Source organism: Neoarius graeffei, chromosome 7 (genome assembly GCF_027579695.1).
Source record: "Neoarius graeffei isolate fNeoGra1 chromosome 7, fNeoGra1.pri, whole genome shotgun sequence".
Lineage (NCBI taxonomy): Eukaryota > Metazoa > Chordata > Actinopteri > Siluriformes > Ariidae > Neoarius > Neoarius graeffei.
This window is the reverse complement of record NC_083575.1, coordinates 72,660,068-72,682,490: the sequence shown is the minus strand read 5'-3', so window position 1 is coordinate 72,682,490 and position 22,423 is coordinate 72,660,068. Positions and strand designations below refer to the sequence as shown.

Below are 22,423 nucleotides of genomic sequence, written 5' to 3'. Positions count from 1 at the left end.
AGTGAAGAGTCCGTGGAAACTGACACGAGACATTGTATAGGAGTATAGACTAAGCTTTCCTCAACAGAGGCCAGGGAATTCCCTTCTTGTATGTCGGTATTTGTTTGTTTGTGTAATAATAGGCAAAGTGAAGTAGAACTTAAGTGTTGAGAGGTTTGTCTCATCTCGTCTCATTATCTCTAGCCGCTTTATCCTGTCCTACAGGGTCGCAGGCAAGCTGGAGCCTATCCCAGCTGACTACGGGCAAAAGGCGGGGTACACCCTGGACAAGTCACCAGGTCATCACAGGGCTGACACATAGACACAGACAACCATTCACACCTACGGTCAATTTAGAGTCACCAGTTAACCTAACCTGCATGTCTTTGGACTGTGGGGGAAACCGGAGCACCCGGAGGAAACCCACGCAGACACGGGGAGAACGTGCAAACTCCGCACAGAAAGGCCCTCGCCGGCCACGGGGCTCGAACCCGGACCTTCTTGCTGTGAGGCGACAGTGCTAACCACTACACCACCGTGCCGCCCCTTGAGAGGTTTGTGTTAACTAAAAAATGTAATGCACACTAAATCATTGTAAAAAAAAATAAAATAGTCAAGCCAACTTAAAAATGTAACGCAACCTGCTGCCAAAGGATTTTGAGTAAACTCAACTTAGAACCATGATGTGCCAACTTGCTCTTCTAAGTTAATTGGCATTATTATTTCAATGTATTTCAACTAAACAATTTGTTGGACTGAACTTCTAAAGTCAAGTCAACTCAACATAAAATGCTCTTCTATGTGAACTTAAAAGAACATGTTGTGGCTCAGGTGGCTAAGACGCCATACCATAAATCCGGGGACCTGGGTTTGATTCTGACCCGAGGTCATTTCCTGATCCCTCCCTGTCTCTACACTGTCCTATCCAATAAAGGTGGAAAAAGCCCCTAAAAAATCTTTTAAAAGAATAATTTAGGATAACTTAATGTTTTTTGTGCCAACTTGCTTTTCCAAGTTAATTGGAATGATTACTTCAATTTATTTCAACATCACAATTTGAATGCACTGAACTTGCTAAATAAACAGGGTGGCCGCGGGTCCTTAAAAAGTCTTGCATTTGATTTTCCTAAAATAAGGCCATTAAAAAGTCTTAAATTGTCTTAAATTTCAAACCCCGTGGTCTTAAATTTTCAATCTTAAATTTTTGGAGATTTTACTCAGTCATATCATTAAAATGCGGTACACTTTGGATGGGGAAAAAGTTTAATCGTTTTTGATGCTCACAATTATACCGCACAGGCTCCGAATCCACCGGTTGCTAGACACACGCGTGCTTGACAACCACTCAGTGCCTGATCTGTTGTGTCCTATCGTTTGAGAGAGAGAGAGAGAGAGAGAGAGAGCAGCCCCCCCCCCCTCTCTGCTCCCTGAGTGCAGCTTGTCGCCTTGGTAACGGTGCTCAGGTGCAGGGAAAAGACACAGTATGACCAGCAAAGAGCGCTTTTTCTCAGAGTTCCCTCTCCTCGAACAACGGGGATTTACACGGAAACAAAAGGAGCTATTCACAAAATTCTTTCACAGTGAGCGCTACAAGGCTCCCATGAACACATTGATGTATGTTTTTTGTCCCTAGTGTAAAAAATGTGGACACTAGAGCGAGTTAAAAACAAGTGACTTTTCTGATTTTGCAGTCAAAGCGCTGCCAGGTTTATAATGGGAGTCTATGGGGCAGATCGGCCGTCCTCTCGTTACTTTCAGGCTTCTCATTCAAAAACTGTAAATCCTATCGCTCAGGTAGACACATTGTGTGAATCAAGACAAGTGTGACTACCGTACTACGTTTGAGAAAATTGTGTGTAGAGTGAAAATTGTGGCTGAAAACACAGTTTAAATAAGAAAGTTAGAGCTTTTTTTTTCAAGCTGCCTACACTCTAAATTCCTGAGCCCCACTGGTGTGTAACGCAATAGACACCCATTATAAAGCCTGATTTTCTCTAGATTTGCTCATGGTGTTTGATCTGTGACTGATCAAAAAGTATAGAACCTAGCAAAAAAGTTGAATGCCATATCCACACAGGAGAATTTTGTCTCCGTTTTAAAGTTTGAATCATGTCTCTAGGTGAAAGCATGCCAGAGCAGCGGATGTTTGAAAAACATTGAAAATGTGCGATTTTTTTCAATTAATTCCATAGAAAATGAATGGGAAATTTTGTGTGATTTTTTTTTTTCACACAAAATCGTAGAATGCTGAACAAAGTAATAGCGTAGTGAGTCCGATCAAGCCGCACATTTTGATGTATTGTTTGTCTGTGTGCGATGTACGGTTATTGGGTTATTCGAAATCGAAATTTGTACAGAAGATGAAAAACGGAAGAACAAGAGTTTGCTGTGCTTTGCTCCCTATATGGGATTCAATAGTTTGCAATGCATAGCACTGCATCACTAATAATAAACTCCTGTGCACGCAGTTCCCAGGATTAAATGTATTTTCTACAGACCATTTATTTATTCACTTTACTCAAATACAAAGTAAAATGGCAGTAAATCATCTTTCTTTTCTTGCATATTGCATCATGAAGCGTTCCTGGCTTGTAAATCTCTTATTTTCGGTGCATGACACATTCACGCAGCTGAGCATGCTATGAATTAACAACGACAACGGTCTGCAGTGGGGCTACACAATTACACACTCGGAGAACATTTCTCCATTTGTGTATGCAAATACACTCCAACGACTCAGTTTGGTTTCATTTACAACCAACGGTGTCTTTTGATGCCAGCACGTAATTGAACAAGAGAAGACTGGTTTACCGGAGACAAAATAAGCGTTATCTCTGCTTCTGTTCCCTCTGATGTCGCCTCCGATGGCCCCGACACACTACTGCCTCCGCCGAGTGCGCGCGCACACACCGCATGTCGGGGCCGCGGATGAGTTACTCTCCCTTGATCAATGAAGTCGGCGGGGAATTTGTGGTTATTATTGGTACAAACAGCGTGAATCACAACTTAAATGAGTGCGGTTCAGTTTGACATTATTGTCAGTCCGTTAGATAAACATTTAATTTTATTAAAATCGAAAATTAATATTTAGAGCCTGTGGGCTACAAAAATAAGTCATTAAAGTAGCCGGCTGGACTTAATTGTGTAGTCGGCTATATGGCCGGCAGCCGACGCTTGTAGAAAGCCCTGTCGAATCAGCTCTGCGCATGTGCCGTGCGGCACAAAAAAACGGCAGCCACCATGAAGGAAGGAAACACAGAGTTTTCAAACATTTGCTTAAGTGTGAAATCGCAAAATGGTATTCTAGCGAACAACAAAATAGTAAAGATTCAGAAAAACAAATCATTCAGTGATCATTTTAATAGTGTAATTTCATCCGAACTAGGCCTAACGGTCGATTTAGAACTACAAAAAGTCCGTGTGTCGGACATTTTAAGTACCTTTGTAAAAGTTTTGCAAATGTTGCAGTCAGTATTTAAAATGCTAACTTAGTTTTTGTACAAGTTTCAGTTGATTAAACTGTCATTTTATTAAATGTGTCTGCTTTTGTAATAAAAAAGCACTGAAAGAAAAAGCAAACACAACATTGCGATTTTCTTATCCATCCATTAAAAACATTAAAAAAAAAATCCCTCCCTCCCGACTGAAGATTTTTTTGCTCACCTGGTGGACAGGAAACGGATTTTTTTTTAAGGATGGCCTTGGATTCAAACGTTGTGACTGCATTCTGATTGTCACATAGTTACAAGTTTATCCGATCCTTATATTGTGTTCTGAGTGTGTGAATGCCTGTCAAGGAAAAGAAATAAAGTACTTCTACTAGAATAGTGTTTTCTGGTGAATGTTTACAAGAACAATAAGTTACATTAAATTATATAGTTTTTTTTTTTTTCAAAAGAGTACGTTTTTGCGTGACTTTAGATTTGGTCTTAATTTTTTTTGGAACATGGTCTTAAAAAGTCTTAAAGTCTTAAATTTAACTTGGACAAACCTGTAGACACCCTGATAAAGTAAGGTCAACATAAAATACTCATCTGTGTCGACTTAAAAGAGCAAGTCAGCACAACTATTTGGCCCGGAGTTGAGTTTACTCAAAATCCTTTGGCAGCAGGTTGCGTTACATTTTTAAGTTGGCTTGATTAATTTTTTTTTACAGTGTAGAAATCTTGCTGAGCAAGGCCATATCTGTCTGAAGTGGTTTTAAAATCTATAAATTTCTGTTTTTCAACTAGTAAGCATAGTGTGGAGAGTCCTTTTCTCGCCCATTGAGTGAAGCCTCCATCATTTGTACCTGGTCTGAAGTCAGGATCATGGGTTGGCCACCATTAAAATTCGTGTTTCTTTCTGAATGTTAAGTTGTTTTACCAGGCCAAACCAGACCTCTATAGAAAATCCAACCCACTGGCTCCGGATATCATATTGTTTAACTGCCATTGAGTTTCCTAATAAACTCTGTATAGGCCTGTCTGACAGTGACAACTCCACATCTTTCCATTTTGCAGAGTAGTCATTATTGCACCAGAGCAACAGTGGTCTTATTTGAGCTGCCAAGTAATAATCTTTTGCCGCTTTTCCACTACAAACGCGGCTGAGTCGGGCTGAGCTGTGCCGTGCTGAGTCGAGCTGAGTGGGGCTGTTGGAGTTGCATTTCGACTACAACCGCGCTGAACCGTGCTGGCTGGAAGTGGGTGGACACATTGGGTGGAGTTAGCGAAAGTGGGTGGACGTCACGTGATGTCGTTAAGCAGCGCAAACAGTGACATCAGTGAGCTTTTAAGCGGTAGTCTCACGACCCGAATAGTAAACAATAAACATGGAGTCGTTAGTGTTGCTGGTCTTGGTTCTGTGGCTTGTTGTCACCGACAACGCCAACAGATACTGGCAAGAGCGTATAGATGAGGCGAGGCGCATAAGGCTTCATAATTCTCGTAATTCTCCTTCTTCCGGGTTTATGGTGTTTACAGATCCCAGCGTGCTCGCGGGGCGTGTGTGGGCATGTGAGGACACTCCTTCTCACCAATCAGTGCACAGGGGAGTGTCTGCTCACGCCCCTAGCCTCACTCGGCACGGTTTGGCTCGCTTCAGCCCCACTCCAAAACGGTGCGAGTTTTAGGGGCTAAGCAGGGCTGAAGCGAGCTGAGTCGTGCTGTTTTTTGGTAGTCGAAACGCGAGCCGTGTCGGGCTGAAGTGAGCTGAAGCGAGCTGAAGTGAGCTGAAAAAGGGTAGTGGAAAAGGGCCATTTAAGTCTTGGCAAGCCCATCCTCCCACTGTACTTAGGCAGCTGTAGAGTTTTATACCTCACTCTGGGAGCCTTGCCATTCCAGATAAAACGTGATATCATCTTATCCCATTCTCTAAATTGACTATTGGGGACACAAATAGGTAAAGACTGAAACAGATAAAGTAATCTAGGGAAGATGTTTGTCTTTATTGTCATAATTCTGTTGCCCAGATCCAGAGGCAGGGAGGCCCATCTGTCCAAATCTTCCTTTATCAGTGAATTAATACTTACATAGTTTTCAAAGAATAACTGTGTTATGTCCTTTGTTAATTTAACGCCTAGGTATTTAATAGAGGTAGAGTCCCAGTTGAACTTGTACTTGTTTTTAAGATATAATGATGGTGCAAAATTGAATGTCAGGGCTTGTGTTTTATTAACATTAAGGAAGTAGCCTGACAAAGTTCCATACATCTGCAGAAAATCCATTAATTTTGGGATTCCTGACTCTGGATTCTTTAGGCTGACCAAGATGTCGTCCGAATAAAGGCATGTTTTGTGCTCTGTACCTTTTATTGTGATGCCTTCTAGATCAGGATTCTGTCTTACTGCTTGAGCAAGAGGTTCAATGAAAAGATTAAAAAGCACTGGGCTGGCCGGCAGGTGGATAGTTCCTGACAGACCTCCATTTACCTTAATTCTGGCTATGGGGGACGTGTACAGTGTGTTGATGCCTTTAATGAATTTCTCATGGAAGCTGAATTTTTCCATAACTGTATAAAGAAATTCCCACCCCACCGAATCAAATGCTATTTCCGCATCCATACTGAGTATGATAGCTCCAAGTTTTTCCTTTTTTATATGTTCAACAATGTGGAGGATTCTCCTTATATTATCCTGATTTTGTCTACCTTTAATAAACCCGGTTTGATCATCAATCAAAAAAGGCATCACTTCCTCCATCCTTTTAGTTAAAATAGCTGCATATAATTTATAATCTTGGTTTAGAACACTGATAGGTCTATAAGATCCACATTCTTTCGGGTCCTTGCCCTCCTTTGGAATCACTGAGATAGTAGCCTCCCTCCCTCAAGGTGTAATTGAAGCTTTTATGTAGTATTGGTATTAAATGCTCCCTCAGTGATTTATACCATTCTCCTGGAAATCTGTCTGTCCCTGGGGACTTACAGGACTTCAGGGAGGAGATCGCCTTACCGATTTCTTCAGTTGATATTTCTTTTATTAATTTTTCATTTTGTAATTTCCCCAAGGAGGGCAGGTCCAGTTGGCTCAGGAACTCTTCTACTTTAGCAGGTTCAAACAAAGTAGGTTGGGTATACCATACAGGGTCTGGTAAAATTTCTCAAATGCTTTTTGTATTCTCTCAAGTTTATGTGTGACTTTTTTAGTGGTAGGGTCCCTAATCTTGTAGACTGTGTTTTCTGATTGTTGTTTTCGGAGTCTCCAGGCAAGCAGCTTGGATGCTTTGGAGATTGCCTCATAGTATTTTTGTTTTGTAAACCTGAGATTTTTCTCTACTTCATCAGAGTAGATCTTGTCTATTTCTTGTTTGTGGTCTCATCCATAAGAGTAATTGAGAGTCTTTACTCACACTATGTTGTTGTTCCAGTTCTGTTAGCTGTTTCTGCAGGCTTAAAAGTTTTTGAGTTTTCATTTTTCTTATGAAAGCAGATTCTGATATGATTTTCCCCTGCAGGACTGCTTTGGCGGCATCCCATAGCATCACTGGATTCACATTCCCATCATCATTATCATCCAAATACGTTTTTAATTATTTCTTTATTTTCCCTTTAAACTCAGAACTATTTAACATGCTTGCATTTAATCGCCACGTTGTCATTTTGGGTCTGGAATCCAACTGTAGTTTTAAGTGGACACTGGAGTGATCTGATACATCTCTCTGGTTTATCTCACATTCCTTTACCCTGTGCCTCTCTGAATTATGCACAAATAGGTAGTCAATTCTTGAATATGCATTATGGCGATTTGAGTAAAAAGTAAACTGTCTGTCTTGGTGGTGAAAATCCCTCCAAACACCTATCAAGCCCAAATCTTGAATTCTCCTTTTGATCCATCTTTCAGTAGGGGTGGTTTTCCTTTTTTGATTAGTTGTGTCCAGCTTTGGATTCAGAATAGCATTGAGGTCTCCTGCACAAATTAAGACACCAGCAGATTGGAATGCTATTAAATCAAATATTCTCTTATAAAATATTTTATTGCTGCCTGGAGGTGCGTACACATTCAGCAGGGTCACGTCCTTGTCATCTAATTTGCCCTTTACCATAATAAACCTGCCCTCCTTGTCCTTAATCTCTACCTGGAGTTCAAAATGAACCTTATTTGGCATCAAAATAGCCACGCCCCTCTTACGTCCTGTTTTAAAGGATGAGTAATAAGTGTGTCTAAAGCCCATTTTCTTTACCTTTTCATGTTCTTGGTCTGTTAGATGGGTTTCTTGCCAGAATATAATTTGTGCCTTTTCCCTTTTTATTTTGGATATCACTTTACTTCTCTTGACAGGGGTTGATAAACCATTGACATTTAGAGTGATAACCTTAAATTCTGTTATTCAGTTATAGACCAACCTTCTCCTAAACACTCACTCGCCTCCCCTGAGAACAGCAGATTAAAAACCATAAACAGTAACAGAACAGTCATAACAATAGAACATGACAATAAACAGAAAGTGGTATTCCAAGGAAGAGGTTATCCATAGTCCTCTAGTATAGGGGGATGTTTCAACCGCTGAGTTGCGGGGCCCCCTCTGGTTGTTTGTGTGGGTGGCTGTCATTCAGCACTACAGACTGACTGCCTTACCCTGAAGCTTAAGTGATATAAAAGACTTGGCCTATGAAAATCAAGAAGTATACTGTATCATGATAAGGAACACTGCATGTAAAAAAAAAAAACATTTAAGGGGTAGAGTGAGTCCAAACCAACAATATTACTGGTTTCATCAAAGTGGCATTTAGTGGGTCACCGTTTGGAGGAGACCGCGGATTGGAAGTTATTCAGATGGTCTGGGAGATGTAGCCTACCGTCTTTATCCGATGTCAAATAATAAAGATGAAGACGTCGCCAGGAGTACAGGAAAGCTGGTATTATGATGAAACGATGTGAATTAACAGTCCTCGGCGTCGGTTTCAGTCTCTTGTTGAAATCCGCGGAGCTTGTCCTGGATCCTTTGCTGATATTCCCTGCCGTCTCTACGCCGGGATCGATTTACCTTTTCCAAGGTGAAATGGGGCCGTGACATTTCCCTCGATCTGCCCTCGGGTCTCGGTGGAATCGGGAACCCCTTCGCTCGTAGATCATCTCCGGCGTTATCATATGTAACTGTCCCAGAGTCCAGGAAAACACGCATTTTTGTCATCGGTGTGCGGAACTTGATTCCCTTCTCTTTCAGCACTTTCTTAATCGGCAGATATTCCCTCCTTTTTTCCATAACAGCTGTTGCATAGTCATGGTCAAAAAACACCTTATTCCTGTCCACGTGATGGTTTTTTTCCACGCCATGTTGATGATCTTCTCTTTGGTTGAGTATTTCAGGAATATAACAATCGTTGATCTCGGGGGAACATTGTCAGCTGGTTTGGGTCTGAGTACTCTGTATGCACGCTCAATGCCAAGTTCGTTTGGGCCGGTGCCCTCACCCAGCTCGGTTTGAATGAGGTTCTCCACAAAGTGAATCATCGAGGTGCCCTCAGCTCCTTCTTTTATGCCGTAGATCCGTATGTTATTGCGATGGGAATGCCCTTCGAGTTCGGTCAGTTTTGATTTTAATTCAAGTTGAGTTCTCTGCATCTGGGTTAAAGTTTTATCCACTTCCATATTGAATGTTTCAACCTCTCCTACCCGTTGGTCGGCTTCCCCCAGTCTCTGCTACACCACTTCGATTTTGTTCATGGTCTCCTCCATCTTCAGATTAATATCCGATCTCATTTCGCCAAGTTGTTTTTTAATGTTCTCTTGGATGTTGCACTGGAAGTCCGAGAACTGTTTAGAGATGTTAGTCTCCAGCTCGGATGTAGCATTAGCCATAGCTTCATTTATGGCCTTACGGATGGAAGCTAATGAGACCGTCTCACCTAGCATAGCCTCATCGTTACAACCTGCGCCTTCCATGTCAGTTTCCTTTTTTTTTTTTTTTGCTTCTTAATGGCATACTGAGGCCACGTTCGTCTCCCCCCAGCATTAGTTTACAAAATTGAACTCTTACGAGAAAGATCTCCTGTATTCCTTGGGGGTTTGCAGCAGTTTGGTCGGGAGCAAAGTTTTCACGCAGCCATCGCCATCCTCGTCCCACCCGGAAGTCACAGCCATGCCTTTGTAATGCATGCAGAATGTGGTTTTGCATTGTCTTGTTGAAATATCCCTGGGAAAGATGTTGTCTTGAAGGCAGAATATGTTGCTCCAAAATCTCAATGTACATTTCTGCATTAATGCTGCCATCACAGAAGTGTAAGTTACCTTTGCTAAGGGCGCTGACGCAACCCCATACCATAATAGACCCTGGGTTTTGGACTTGTTACTGGTAACAGTCTGGATGGTCTGTATCGTCTTTGGTCTGGAGCACATGGTGTCCATTTCTTACAAAAAAGACCACAATACACGTTTCCGCTGTGTGATGGTCCATCCCAGATGCCTCCAAGCCCAGAGAAGTTGATGGCACTTCTGGACATAGTTAACATATGAATGAATGAATGAATTTATTTTTATTTCGAACATGTATAAAATTTATTTAACTATTTGTACATACAAAAGAAAGACAACGAGAAAGTGACAAAAAAAAACTAAATAAAATAACATAAAGAGCTAAGACATTACAATACACCGCACATTGTTCGAAAAAGGAGTGGGAAGAAGTACAATACTTTTTTTAATTTCCCACCCCTTTTTAACTACCCTGAAATCCAAACTACATTAATACACCTATAAAAATATATACCATATATACACTTCATGAATATCTATATAAATATATAATTACAAAAATAAATATCTACTACATACCTATCCCTGTAAATATGAAGATATAAACTATCCCCATAAATAAATATATACCATATATACCATATACTAAGTTAGTTCTAATATAACAATCAACCCTATTCTATTTATCCCTCATCATTCTCCATTAACATACTTCCTCTTCTATATACTTGTTTAAAAATATTTTTTGTATCTTTTTTTAAACAGATTTATATTTGCACTTTGTTTTATTTCTGTCTCCAGTCTGTTCCATAAAGTCACCCCACAGCTCGATACGCACATGCTTTTCATATTTGTTCGGACCTTTGTTTTTTTAAAATTGAGGTCTCCCCTTAGATTATATCCCCCTCTCTCTCACTAAACATTCCTTGTATTTTTTTTGGCAATAGATTCTTTCTCACTTTGTACATTATTTGTGCTGTTCTGAATTTGACCAGATCCATAAATTTCAACATGTGTGATTTTATGAATAGTGAGTTTGTGTGATCTCTGTATCCTGTTTTGTTTATTGTCCTTATTGCTCTTTTCTGTATTGTACATATCGGCTGCAGAGTGGTTTTGTAGGTGTTTCCCCAGACTTCGACACAGTAAGTCAGATATGTCAAAAATGAGTAATATAGAGTATGCAAAGATTTACAATCAAGAATATGTTTTGTTTTCCACAGAATTGCCAAGCACTTTGCCAGTTTTGCTCTTATGTATCCTACATGAGGTTTCCAGCAGACTTTATAATCCAAAATCACACCAAGAAATTTAATTTCCTGTACCATTTCTATCTTAGTATTGTCTGTTATCAATTCTACATTACAATCTGTTTTGTCTCCCAAACAACATGATCTTTGTTTTGCTTAGATTTAATGATAATTTATTTTTGTCAAACCATAGTTTTAGTTTATTTATTTCAGTTGTGATTGTCTCTAAAGTCTGCTGCAAATTCTCACCAGAACAAAAAATATTAGTGTCATCAGCAAACAAAACAAATTTCAGTACTTGCGAAATTCTACATATGTCATTGATATATAATATGAATAATTTCGGACCTAATATTGACCCCTGTGGTACCCCGCATGTAATGCTCATGAAATCAGATTTATGGTCACCTATCTGCACAAACTGTTGCCTGTTTCTTAGATAGCTTGACAGCCAGCTCCACCCAACTCCCCTAACACCACACTTTTCTAGTTTACTTAATAATATACTATGATCAATGGTATCGAATGCTTTTTTTAGGTCCACAAATACTCCAATTGCTATTTTTTTATTGTCTATACAGTTTGTGATTTCCTCTATTAGTTCCATTAGTGCCATTGATGTTGATCTGTCCGTTCTGAATCCATATTGACTGTCTGTAAGGAGGTTGTGTTTTTCAATGAATTTGTCCAGTCTATCTGAAAAAAGTTTTTCGAGTATTTTGGAGAATTAGGGGAGTAAAGAAACAGGCCTGTAGTTTGTGAAATGGTGTCTATCTCTGGTTTTAAACAATGGTATCACTTTTGCAATTTTCATTTTGTCTGGAAATGTACCTGATTGAAAAGATAAATTGCAGATGTGGGTGAGTGGTTTCACAATTCCCTCAATAACTGTCTTTACTGTTAACATGTCTATATCATTCCAGTCTGCAGAGGTTTTGTTTTTACATTTTCTTACAATTTGGATAATTTCTTCCTCATCAGTTGCAGTTAGAAAAATTGTACTTGGATTTCTGTCCCCCATATCTTCTATTTTCCCACATTGTGTTGTCTCGGGTTCCTTTATTTTTGCTGCTAAATCTGGTCCCACATTTACAAAGAATTGGTTAAAACCATTCACCACATCCTCCATATTATTTATGGTCTTGTCATTTTCAGTGTAGTACTCCGGGTAATTCCGGAGTACTACACAAGGCTTCCTTTTTGCACAGTAAAGTTTTAATTGGTATTTGTGGATGTAACTCCGTATTGTAGTGCTTGACAAAGGTTTGCCAAAGTAATCCCAAGCCCATGTGGTTATATCAGCTATAGATGAATGAGATCACAGGTGTTCAACTTAGGCTTGTGCCCTTGAATCATTTAATGATATGTACCGTAGAGGGTGAAATATCCAAATCCCTTCCTATCTTTCTTTGAGGAACACTGTTTTCAAACATTTCAATAATTTTCTCACATTTGTGAGAAACTGGATATCTTTGCTCCTTAAAGACTAGACCTTTCCTGGATACTGGTTTTGTACCAAATTATGATTACAATCACTTGACATCACCTGTTCCAAATCACATCATTTATTTACATTTTTTTAACCTCATTAGTAGCCCTAAATTGCCCGTCCCTACTTTTTATAGAACATGTTGCAGGTCTGAAACACAGGAATGGATGTATATTAACAAATGAAATGAAGTTGACCAGACAAAACATGAAATATCGTGGGTTCATTCTGTCCGCAATGTAATACAAGTTAAAATAAGTTTAGAATTCACTGCCTTATTTTTTATTTTATTTGCATTTTCCATACTGTCCCAACTTGTTCTGATTTGGGGTTGTAGAAAACTAATATATGACTAAGGCAATTGCATACTTGTTTTTCTGAACAAAATACTTGAATACAAACAACCAAAGCTTTACACCATGGTCTCGCTCCAAATGAGACATTTCGGGAGATTTCTATTCAACCATATGTTGGGATTCAACAAAGGGAGCAATTACAAAAGGTCCAACTTTTCAAATTGCACAATTTGTAGTCTATGAATGCAACTTTTAGGTCTTGTGACCGAAGTATTAGGATTGTTTTTATTAAATAATATGAATAGACCTCATTAATCAAGGAAGTTACACAAAATGAAATTTTGTGAAGCAAAAATTTGTTTGGAAAAACATTCATATCCTACAAAAAACATTCATATCCTACATATTTTACACACACACACACACACACACACACACACACACACACACACACACACACACACACGCGCGCGCAGTCACTCAAGTGAAGTTTGGTAGGTAGGTTTCCTATCTCATAATTGTTGTGTAGAATTTACAGTGGTGCTTGAAAGTTTGTGAACCCTTTAGAATTTTCTATATTTCTGCATAAACGACATAAAACATAAAATTTTCACGCAAGTCCTAAAAGTAGATAAAGAGAACCCAGTCAAACAAATGAGACAAAAATATTGTACTTGGTCATTTATTTATTGAGGAAAATGATCCAATATTACATATCTGTGAGTGGCAAAAGTATGTGAACCTCTAGGATTAGCAGTTAATTTGAAGGTGAAATTAGAGTCAGGTCTTTTCAATGAATGAGATGATAATCAGGTGTGAGTGGGCACCCTGTTTTATTTAAAGAACAGGGATCTATCAAAGTCTGATCTTCACAACACATGTTTGTGGAAGTGCATCATGGCACGAACAAAGGAGATTTCTGAGGGCCTCAGAAAAAGCGTTGTTGATGCCCATCAGGCTGGAAAAGGTTACAAAACCATCTCTAAAGAGTTTGGACTCCACCAATCCACAGTCAGACAGACTGTGTACAAATGGAGGAAATTCAATACCATTGTTACCCTCCCCAGGAGTGGTCGACCAACAAGGATCACTCCAAGAGCAAGGCGTGGAATAGTCGGCGAGGTCACAAAGGACCCCAGGGTAACTTCTAAGCAAGTGAAGGCCTCTCTCACGTTGGCTAATGTTAATGTTCATGAGTCCACCATCAGGAGAACACTGAACAACAATGGTGTGCATGGCAGGGTTGCAAGGAGAAAGCCACTGCTCTCCAAAAAGAACATTGCTGCTCATCTGCAGTTTGCTAAAGATCATGTGGACAAGCCAGAAGGCTATTGAAAAAATATTTTGTGGATGGATGAGACCAAAATAGAACTTTTTGGTTTAAATGAGAAGCGTTATGTTTGGAGAAAGGAAAACACTGCATTCCAGCATAAGAACGTTATCCCATCTGTGAAACATGGTGGTGGTAGTATCATGGTTTGGGCCTGTTTTGCTGCATCTGGGGCAGGATGGCTTGCCATCATTGATGGAACAATGAATTCTGAATTATACCAGTGATTTCTAAAGGAAAATGTCAGGACGTCTGTTCATGAGCTGAATCTCAAGAGAAGGTGGATCATGCAGCAAGACAACGACCCTAAGCACACAAGTCGTTCTACCAAAGAATGGTTAAAGAGGAATAAAGTTAATGTTTTGGAATGGCCAAGTCAAAGTCCTGACCTTAATCCAATTGAAATGTTGTGGAAGGACCTGAAGCGAGCAGTTCATATGAGGAAACCCACCAACATCCCAGAGTTGAAGCTGTTCTGTATGGAGGAATGGGCTAAAATTCCTCCAAGCCGGTGTGCAGGACTGATCAACAGTTACCGGAAACGTTTAGCTGCAGTTATTGCTGCACAAGGGGGTCACACCAGATACTGAAAGCAAAGGTTCATATACTTTTGCCACGCACAGACGTGTAATATTAGATCATTTTCTTCAATAAATAAATGACCAAGTATAATATTTTTGTCTCATTTGTTTAACTGGGTTCTCTTTATCTACTTTTAGGACTTATGCGAAAATCTGATTGTTTTGGGTCATATTTATGCAGAAATATAGAAAATTCGAAAGGGTTCACAAACTTTCAAGCACCACTGTATATACATATGGTGACAAGTTTAAATGGCTTGTTTAGCCTATTTCAATTACACACTTAAATGTAATGAAAATGTTGAGAAACTCAGTCATTTTATATGAATGAGCAATGTGGAAGAAATCCAAAAATTTAAAGGGGAACTGAAGTCATTTTTAAACTTGCTTTATTTCTTAATTAACGTGTTATTCAATTATGTTTTCGGTTTTAGTAACCTTATATCGTGACTCGTATTGGCAACTAATTGCAGTTAAATATTATACTCATCGGCCTGTTCAGTTTTTAGTCATGTTGAATTTGGGTCGTTTGGTAGCCTGGGCCTGCCCATCCTAAGTGTGACGCAACACGGGGGGCAATTTCTGTTGTATGTTAGTTTATGGCAGTCAGAATCTTTCTTTAGTCCAATTCCTATAGAACAGGGAGGAAGTTCAGCCATTTCTAGATGTCTAAGAACAAACTCATTTATACTGATCTCAAATTGAAAGCAACTACAATTAAATTCCCTAGTCAACTATTCAAAATATCCAATCCTTGCAAAGAAACACATTCAGTTAATAACATTGGTAAATTTTCTCAGTGCTCTGTATTACAATGTATTTAATATAATCCAAGCAATATAATGTTATCTGAACAAGTATGCAGTTTACAGACTCTAAAACTATAAGATATGAGCCACCTGTTCTGGTATCAGAGGTCACCTATTGTGCTGTGTTGATATTGATAAGGCTGGCTGTTGACTGGTACACAATAGCTGGTCATTGATTGCTAATGTTACACAGTCTTAGATTAAAATCAATTTACAAATAATTAATACTGAGCATTAATTGAAATTTTATTTAAAATTGAGGAAGAAACATGTCTCCTAACCTACTTGAGCCTTATTGAAGCATTTATTAACCCTCAAATATCAGTTATATGAAAATATATAAAAATTTGAATTTGGTGAAAATGGATTTTTTTAAACCCCTGTAGTTTAAAAATACTTGAGAGACACAGAACAAAAATTTGGAAATATAAAATATGGGTCTTGGGGATTACTGAAAAAAATTTACAAGTTCCTAACTGCTATCCCACATTTGGATTTCTTGCTACTGAAAATGGCATGTTTTAGAAATCGGCAAATTTCAAAACCCTATTACAGACAAACTAGGAATAGTAGAGACTTGGTAAAACTGAAATTGGTAGATATTTCTGTGTAGATTTGAATAACATTCTTAGTTTAAGCATTACTGTCACAGGCAAGCTTCCAGAATGAATTAAAAATGCAAAAAATGCAAATTTGTCTTTTTAATTTCCTTGTTAAAATCACCATCTAATATACAATGACCATTGAAATTCTAAGTTGAAGCTTGTAGTACAAGACATTGAGTCTCTCTGTGCAAAATTTTAGGTTTCTATCTTGCATAATAAAGATTATATTACACTTTGAAATATGTATGTTTTGAGCAAAATGCAAAAAAAATCGAAAAATTCAAATGCCTGTATCTCTGAAACCGTTCGAGATAGGAAGCTCCATTTTGGGGATTAACTTCTTTTAATAGTATCTCTGAGCCCTCCAAATTTCATTGAACTCTGAGATGGTCGAGCATAAATTTGTCAGATATTTGTTGATTTGGCATGGAATGACCCAATAATCATCTCAAGTGACTCGGCAAAAATGAGTCTTCGACTCGTTCAATATCATGCTAACTGAATGGAATATATCTGATATACCACTCGACGCCAGTCAATATTATTTAAATAATAAACTAGACTTCATCTCAGTTATTATTCACCGATATTCACTTCACCTCCAGTGAATAATTGTTAATTAAATTGGCTTTAACAGCATTTAGATGCAGAATAGCTTGTTTGCATATGACATCACATTACTGCGTTTCTGTGACACAAACTGCATATGGGGGTCAGGAAGTGATTTTCTACACAGTAAGCACAATCACAAGCTGTCAAAATACCGAAAGTTCGTGTCATTTACGGTTTGCTTGAATCTATCAAACCGAGAGACCACAAGAAGCTTATGTTTTGATTTTTAATTTATACCTTCCTCTTGTAATATCATCTAAATTAGCACAGTACAGGCTTTCCTCCATCTCATCCATTCTGCTTTTCACTTCCTGACCCCCATCTGGATTTTGCGCATCATTGGAACCACATGACTGCAAACAACCTATTGTGAAATGAAACTCATGATATTTGGAGCTTTATTTACTGACACACTATAAACTAGCACAGATGTTCTTGTGGACTTCCACCTTAAAGCTTGCTGAGTTGCACTTCTGCTATCAGGGATTTGTCTGTCTGTGAACTTGCTTTGCATTTATTAACCTTTCTCATGAAAAATGTGAAACAGTTGGGACCTTCGACAATAAGGTTATGTGGTGATAAATACGGATGCGCTAGATGGACTTGTTTGGTAACTGAAAGTGCTTAATGCCATAGAAGCTGAACAGTGCAAGTTCTGTCATAGTGACTACGAATGTTGTTAGTTCAAATCCCAGGACTGCCAAAGAGCTATGTAGAGATGTTTTTTGAATAAATAATCTTGGATGAAATAAGTAAAATGCACTGTACTTTAGCTACTCTGATATGCTTTGTTGATCACCTATCAGGGTTTCTATTTAATTTTATTCTGTAATCAGAAGTGCCTTCTACAATGTGAGGAACACCACAAGTATTCTGATTCTTTTTCAGTCTCTGACTCATCTCATCTCATTATCTCTAGCCGCTTTATCCTGTTCTACAGGGTCGCAGGCAAGCTGGAGCCTATCCCAGCTGACTACGGGCGAAAGGCGGGGTACACCCTGGACAAGTCGCCAGGTCATCACAGGGCTGACACATAGACGCAGACAACCATTCACACCTATGGTCAATTTACAGTCACCAGTTAACCTAACCTGCATGTCTTTGGACTGTGGGGGAAACCAGAGCACCCGGAGGAAACCCACGCGGACACGGGGAGAACATGCAAACTCCACACAGAAAGGCCCTCGCCGGCCACGGGGCTCGAACCCGGACCTTCTTGCTGTGAGGTGACAGCGCTAACCACTACACCACCGTGCCGCTCAGCGTTTCCTTGTACTCTATATTTTTCTAAAATATTTCTCATCTCATCTCATTATCTCTAGCCGCTTTATCCTGTTCTACAGGGTCGCAGGCAAGCTGGAGCCTATCCCAGCTGACTACGGGCGAAAGGCGGGGTACACCCTGGACAAGTCGCCAGGTCATCACAGGGCTGACACATAGACACAGACAACCATTCACACTCACGTTCACACCTGCGGTCAATTTAGAGTCACCAGTTAACCTAACCTGCATGTCTTTGGACTGTGGGGGAAACCAGAGCACCCGGAGGAAACCCACGCGGACACGGGGAGAACATGCAAACTCCACACAGAAAGGCCCTCGCCGGCCACGGGGCTCGAACCCGGACCTTCTTGCTGTGAGGCGACAGCGCTAACCACTACACCACCGTGCGGCCCCCTAAAATATTTACTTTTGTAAATATTTTCTGAATAGTGGAAAAAATAAAGAATATGAATCACAAGCCAAAGTAAAAATTGCAAAGTGTTTTACTGACTCAATGAAATATGTTTACAGTGTCACAGTGTCCATGACATTTTTTCCTTATTAATTTATTATTGCATAAATAAACATACAATTACTGACTGATGTAACAGATATGGTTTACTGCAGTATGGTTTGTCGTCTTGTCCAAAGCATATCCACAAGTAACATACACGAGTAAAAATAAAGTCCTGGAATGCTCACTCTCTCATTTTTGCAATGCCTCTCACTCACTCACTCACTCACTCACTTAAAATAACCGCTTTCCCCACATGTATTTTAATGCTATTTACAGTGAATTCCCTCTGCGTCTCTCGTCCTGTGTGCTTCTATCTCAGACTGCTGCTGCTTGGCTGAGAGCCGGTCATGCCTGGGTGATCAGGACTGTGACGGTTCTGAGAACAAAAAGCAAACAGCTAAACATTATCTTATTACATACTCTTGATATAAACTTCAAAAAATTTAATTCAGTTAGGGGTGTGCTGGTACATCAATACAGTGGTGCTTGAATTTTCTATATTTCTGCATAAATATGACCATAAACATCAGATTTTCACACAAGTCCTAAAAGTAGATAAAGAGAACCCAGTTAAACAAATGAGACAAAAATATTATACTTGGTCTTTTATTTATTGAGGAAAATGATCCAATACTACATATCTGTAAGTGGCAAAAGTATGTGAACCTTTGCTTTCAATATCTGGTGTGACCCCCTTGTGCAGCAATAACTGCAAATAAATGTTTCCGGTAACTGTTGATCAGTCCTGCACACCGGCTTGGAGGAATTTTAGCCCATTCCTCCATACAGAACAGCTTCAACTCTGGGATGTTGGTGGGTTTCCTCACATGAACTGCTCGCTTCAGGTCCTTCCACAGCATTTCCATTGGATTAAGGTCAGGACTTTGACTTGGCCATTCCAAAACATTAACTTTATTCTTCTTTAACCATTCTTTAGTAGAATGACTTGTGTGCTTAGGGTCGTTGTCTTGCTGCATGACCCACCTTCTCTTGAGATTCAGTTCATGGACAGATGTCCTGACGTTTTCCTTTAGAATTTGCTGGTATAATTCAGAATTCATTGCTCCATCAATGATGGCAAGCCGTCCTGGCCCAGATGCAGCAAAACAGGCCCAAACCATGATACTACCACCACCATGTTTCACACATGGGATATGGTTCTTCTGCTGGAATGCAGTGTTTTCCTTTCTCCAAACATAACGCTTCTCATTTAAACCAAAAAGGTCTATTTTGGTCTCATCCATCCACAAAACATTTTTCCAATAGCCTTCTGGCTTGTCCACGTGATCTTTAGCAAACTGTAGATGAGCACCAATGTTCTTTTTGGAGAGCAGTGGCTTTCTCCTTGCAACCCTGCCATGCACACCATTGCTGTTCAGTGTTCTCCTGATGGTGGACTCATGAACATTAGCCAATGTGAGAGAGGCCTTCACTTGCTTAGAAGTTACCCTGGGGTCCTTTGTGACCTCGCCGACTATTCCACGCCTTGCTCTTGAAGTGATCTTTGTTGGTCGACCACTCCTGGGGAGGGCAACAATGGTCTTGAATTTCCTCCATTTGTACACAATCTGTCTGACTGTGGATTGGTGGAGTCCAAACTCTTTAGAGATGGTTTTGTAACCTTTTCCAGACTGATGGGCATCAACAACGCTTTTTCTGAGGTCCTCAGAAATCTCCTTTGTTCGTGCCATGATACACTTCCACAAACATGTTGTGAAGATCAGACTTTGATAGATCCCTGTTCTTTAAATAAAACAGGGTGCCCACTCACACCCGATTATCATCTCATTGATTGAAAACACCTGACTCTAATTTCACCTTCAAATTAACTGCTAATCCTAGAGGTTCACATACTTTTGCCACTCACAGATATGTAACATTGGATCATTTTCCTCAATAAATAAATGAACAAGTATAATATTTTGTCTCATTTGTTTAACTGGGTTCTCTTTATCTACTTTTAAGACTTGTGTGAAAGTCTGATGTTGTTTTAGGTCATATTTATGCAGAAATATAGAAAATTCTAAAGGGTTCACAAACTTTCAAGCACCACTGTATATTATTATTTTCTATTATACCACAGTGCGATTGAATGCTCAAATCTGATTGGTCAGAAAGTGTGCATTATTTTCATACAAGAGCACAGCTACTTCCAGCTATAACACGAACGTTAACAGTAATGTGCTTGTTCTAATAGGTTACTGTTTCTATAGCAACAGGTCATAAACAGGGACTTGTACGGCAGATGATCCAGTTGAAGACTAATAATAAAGAGATTTAACAAATGGATTTTTGTTGAACACTGTCATTCCTACAATTGATGTGAAGGTTTTTTTTTGTTAGGAGAGGTGTGTGTGTGTGTGTGTGTGTGTGTGTGTGTGTGTGTGTGTGTGTGTGTGTGAGAGAGAGAGACTAGTGAATAATGACTGTTTATTGCAGCTTTAACGCAAGTGAGAAGAGGAATTATCTTGTCTCTTGGACGTTCCACAACATTAAATCTAATGACAAAACATTAAAATGTGTGATGTCATTCATTAACCATTGTAATTACTGGCTAATCGCTGTCGCATAAGCAGAATAACACACTCCTGTCTGTGCTGTTATACTAAATTAATGCACTTTGGGGTGGGGGGTATGGAAACTCCCCTTCTGTGTGCATTGTTTTTGTATAAAGCACGGACTGTTACATGTTATTACTTACATAACGATGTGTCCCAAAGTGTTGTTCCTCTCATACCACAGCAATTACACAACGATTACATTTTTTTTTCAATAATTAAAGGGGGCTCAAGGTAGAAGCGTTCATGTCGTGATCCCCATCAAGTAATAATACCAATGTTACTTGCGAATTCTACCAAACACTTTGAAGCCAAGCCAAAAGACAAATGATGTCCAGAAGCCCAATAAATGGCAGTAGCTCATCAGCCCGGAACAGGAAGAGAGGCCAACACCCGCCCCCAAGGCCAGCTTTGACCATCATATCTCTAAATGTTGAAGGACTGTCTGCAACTAGAGGAGAACTTGTTGCCAAACTCTGCAGAGAGCATCAGTGTGATATTCTCTGCCTTCAAGAAACCCACTGCGGACCCAAACATCCCCGCCCTCGAGTGGAACGCATGACCACCCTCGTAGAAAGACCACATAAGAAACATGGAAGTGTCATGTTAGCAAAAAATGGGACAATCATCGAATCAACATCAAAGAGCAATTAAAACAACACTGAGATCTTAACCGCTGAGCTCAGAGGAATTACCGGTCACCTCCGTCTACAAACCACCTCCTACACCTTTCCTGATGCCAGAAATACCATCATCTGGGAAACCAAAGATAGTGATTGGAGACTTCAACAGCCACAGCTTACAATGGGGATATGCTGGTAACAACGCAGATGGAGATGCAGTGGAAGTATGGGCCGAAACCAACCAGCTCAACCTGATCCATGATGCCAAACAACCAAAGTCCTTCAACAGCGGGCGATGGAAAGCAGGCTACAACCCTGATATCGTGTTTGTCAGCCATAGCATCTCTAGATTGAGCAAGAAGCTGGTACTGGAGCCACTGCCAAAAACCCAACATCGCCCCATTGGCCTTATAGTCAATGCTGCAGTTACCCCAGCCACAGTTCCTTTCCGGAGAAGATTCAACTTTGTGAAAGCAAATTGGCCTGGCTTCCAAGAAGATTTTGAATGGAAGAACATCCCAAGAGGCTGCCGCACTCTATACATCCCCAGCCTTGATGCTCCAAGCAGCAAACTATATGAGCAATACCAACAGCTTTACGAATTTGACCCCTTTGCTGAAAGCACCATCGAAGTAGGTGAAAGACTCATGACCTCCCTATCAGAAAGCCGCCAGCAGAAATGGCAACTCTTCCGGAGACAACTGATATGGCAAAAAACAGCATAAAGGCATGGAACCTCATCCAAAAAATCAGCAATGATCCATCAACCCCAACACAGCAACAGTATACCACCACGGCCAACCAAGTTGCGCATCAGTTGCTGCTCAATGGGAAATCC

General features: G+C 39.8%; 1 protein-coding gene across 4 annotated transcripts in view; it reads right to left on the bottom strand.

The window, feature by feature from the left end:
• Positions 1-7,484: 7,484 nt before the first annotated feature.
• Positions 7,485-22,423, bottom strand: part of med19b (mediator complex subunit 19b) — a 34,018-nt gene continuing 19,079 nt past the window's right edge. For 2 of the 4 annotated variants that reach the window (XM_060926373.1, XM_060926371.1), the window contains one exon: positions 18,373-18,780. In XM_060926373.1, coding sequence (XP_060782356.1) covers positions 18,715-18,780 — 66 coding nt within the window. In that variant the 3' untranslated portion in view covers positions 18,373-18,714. Of the gene's footprint in view, positions 9,893-18,372; positions 18,781-22,423 lie in introns of those variants that run through there. The other 2 variants (XM_060926372.1, XM_060926370.1) reach the window with 2 other exon arrangements.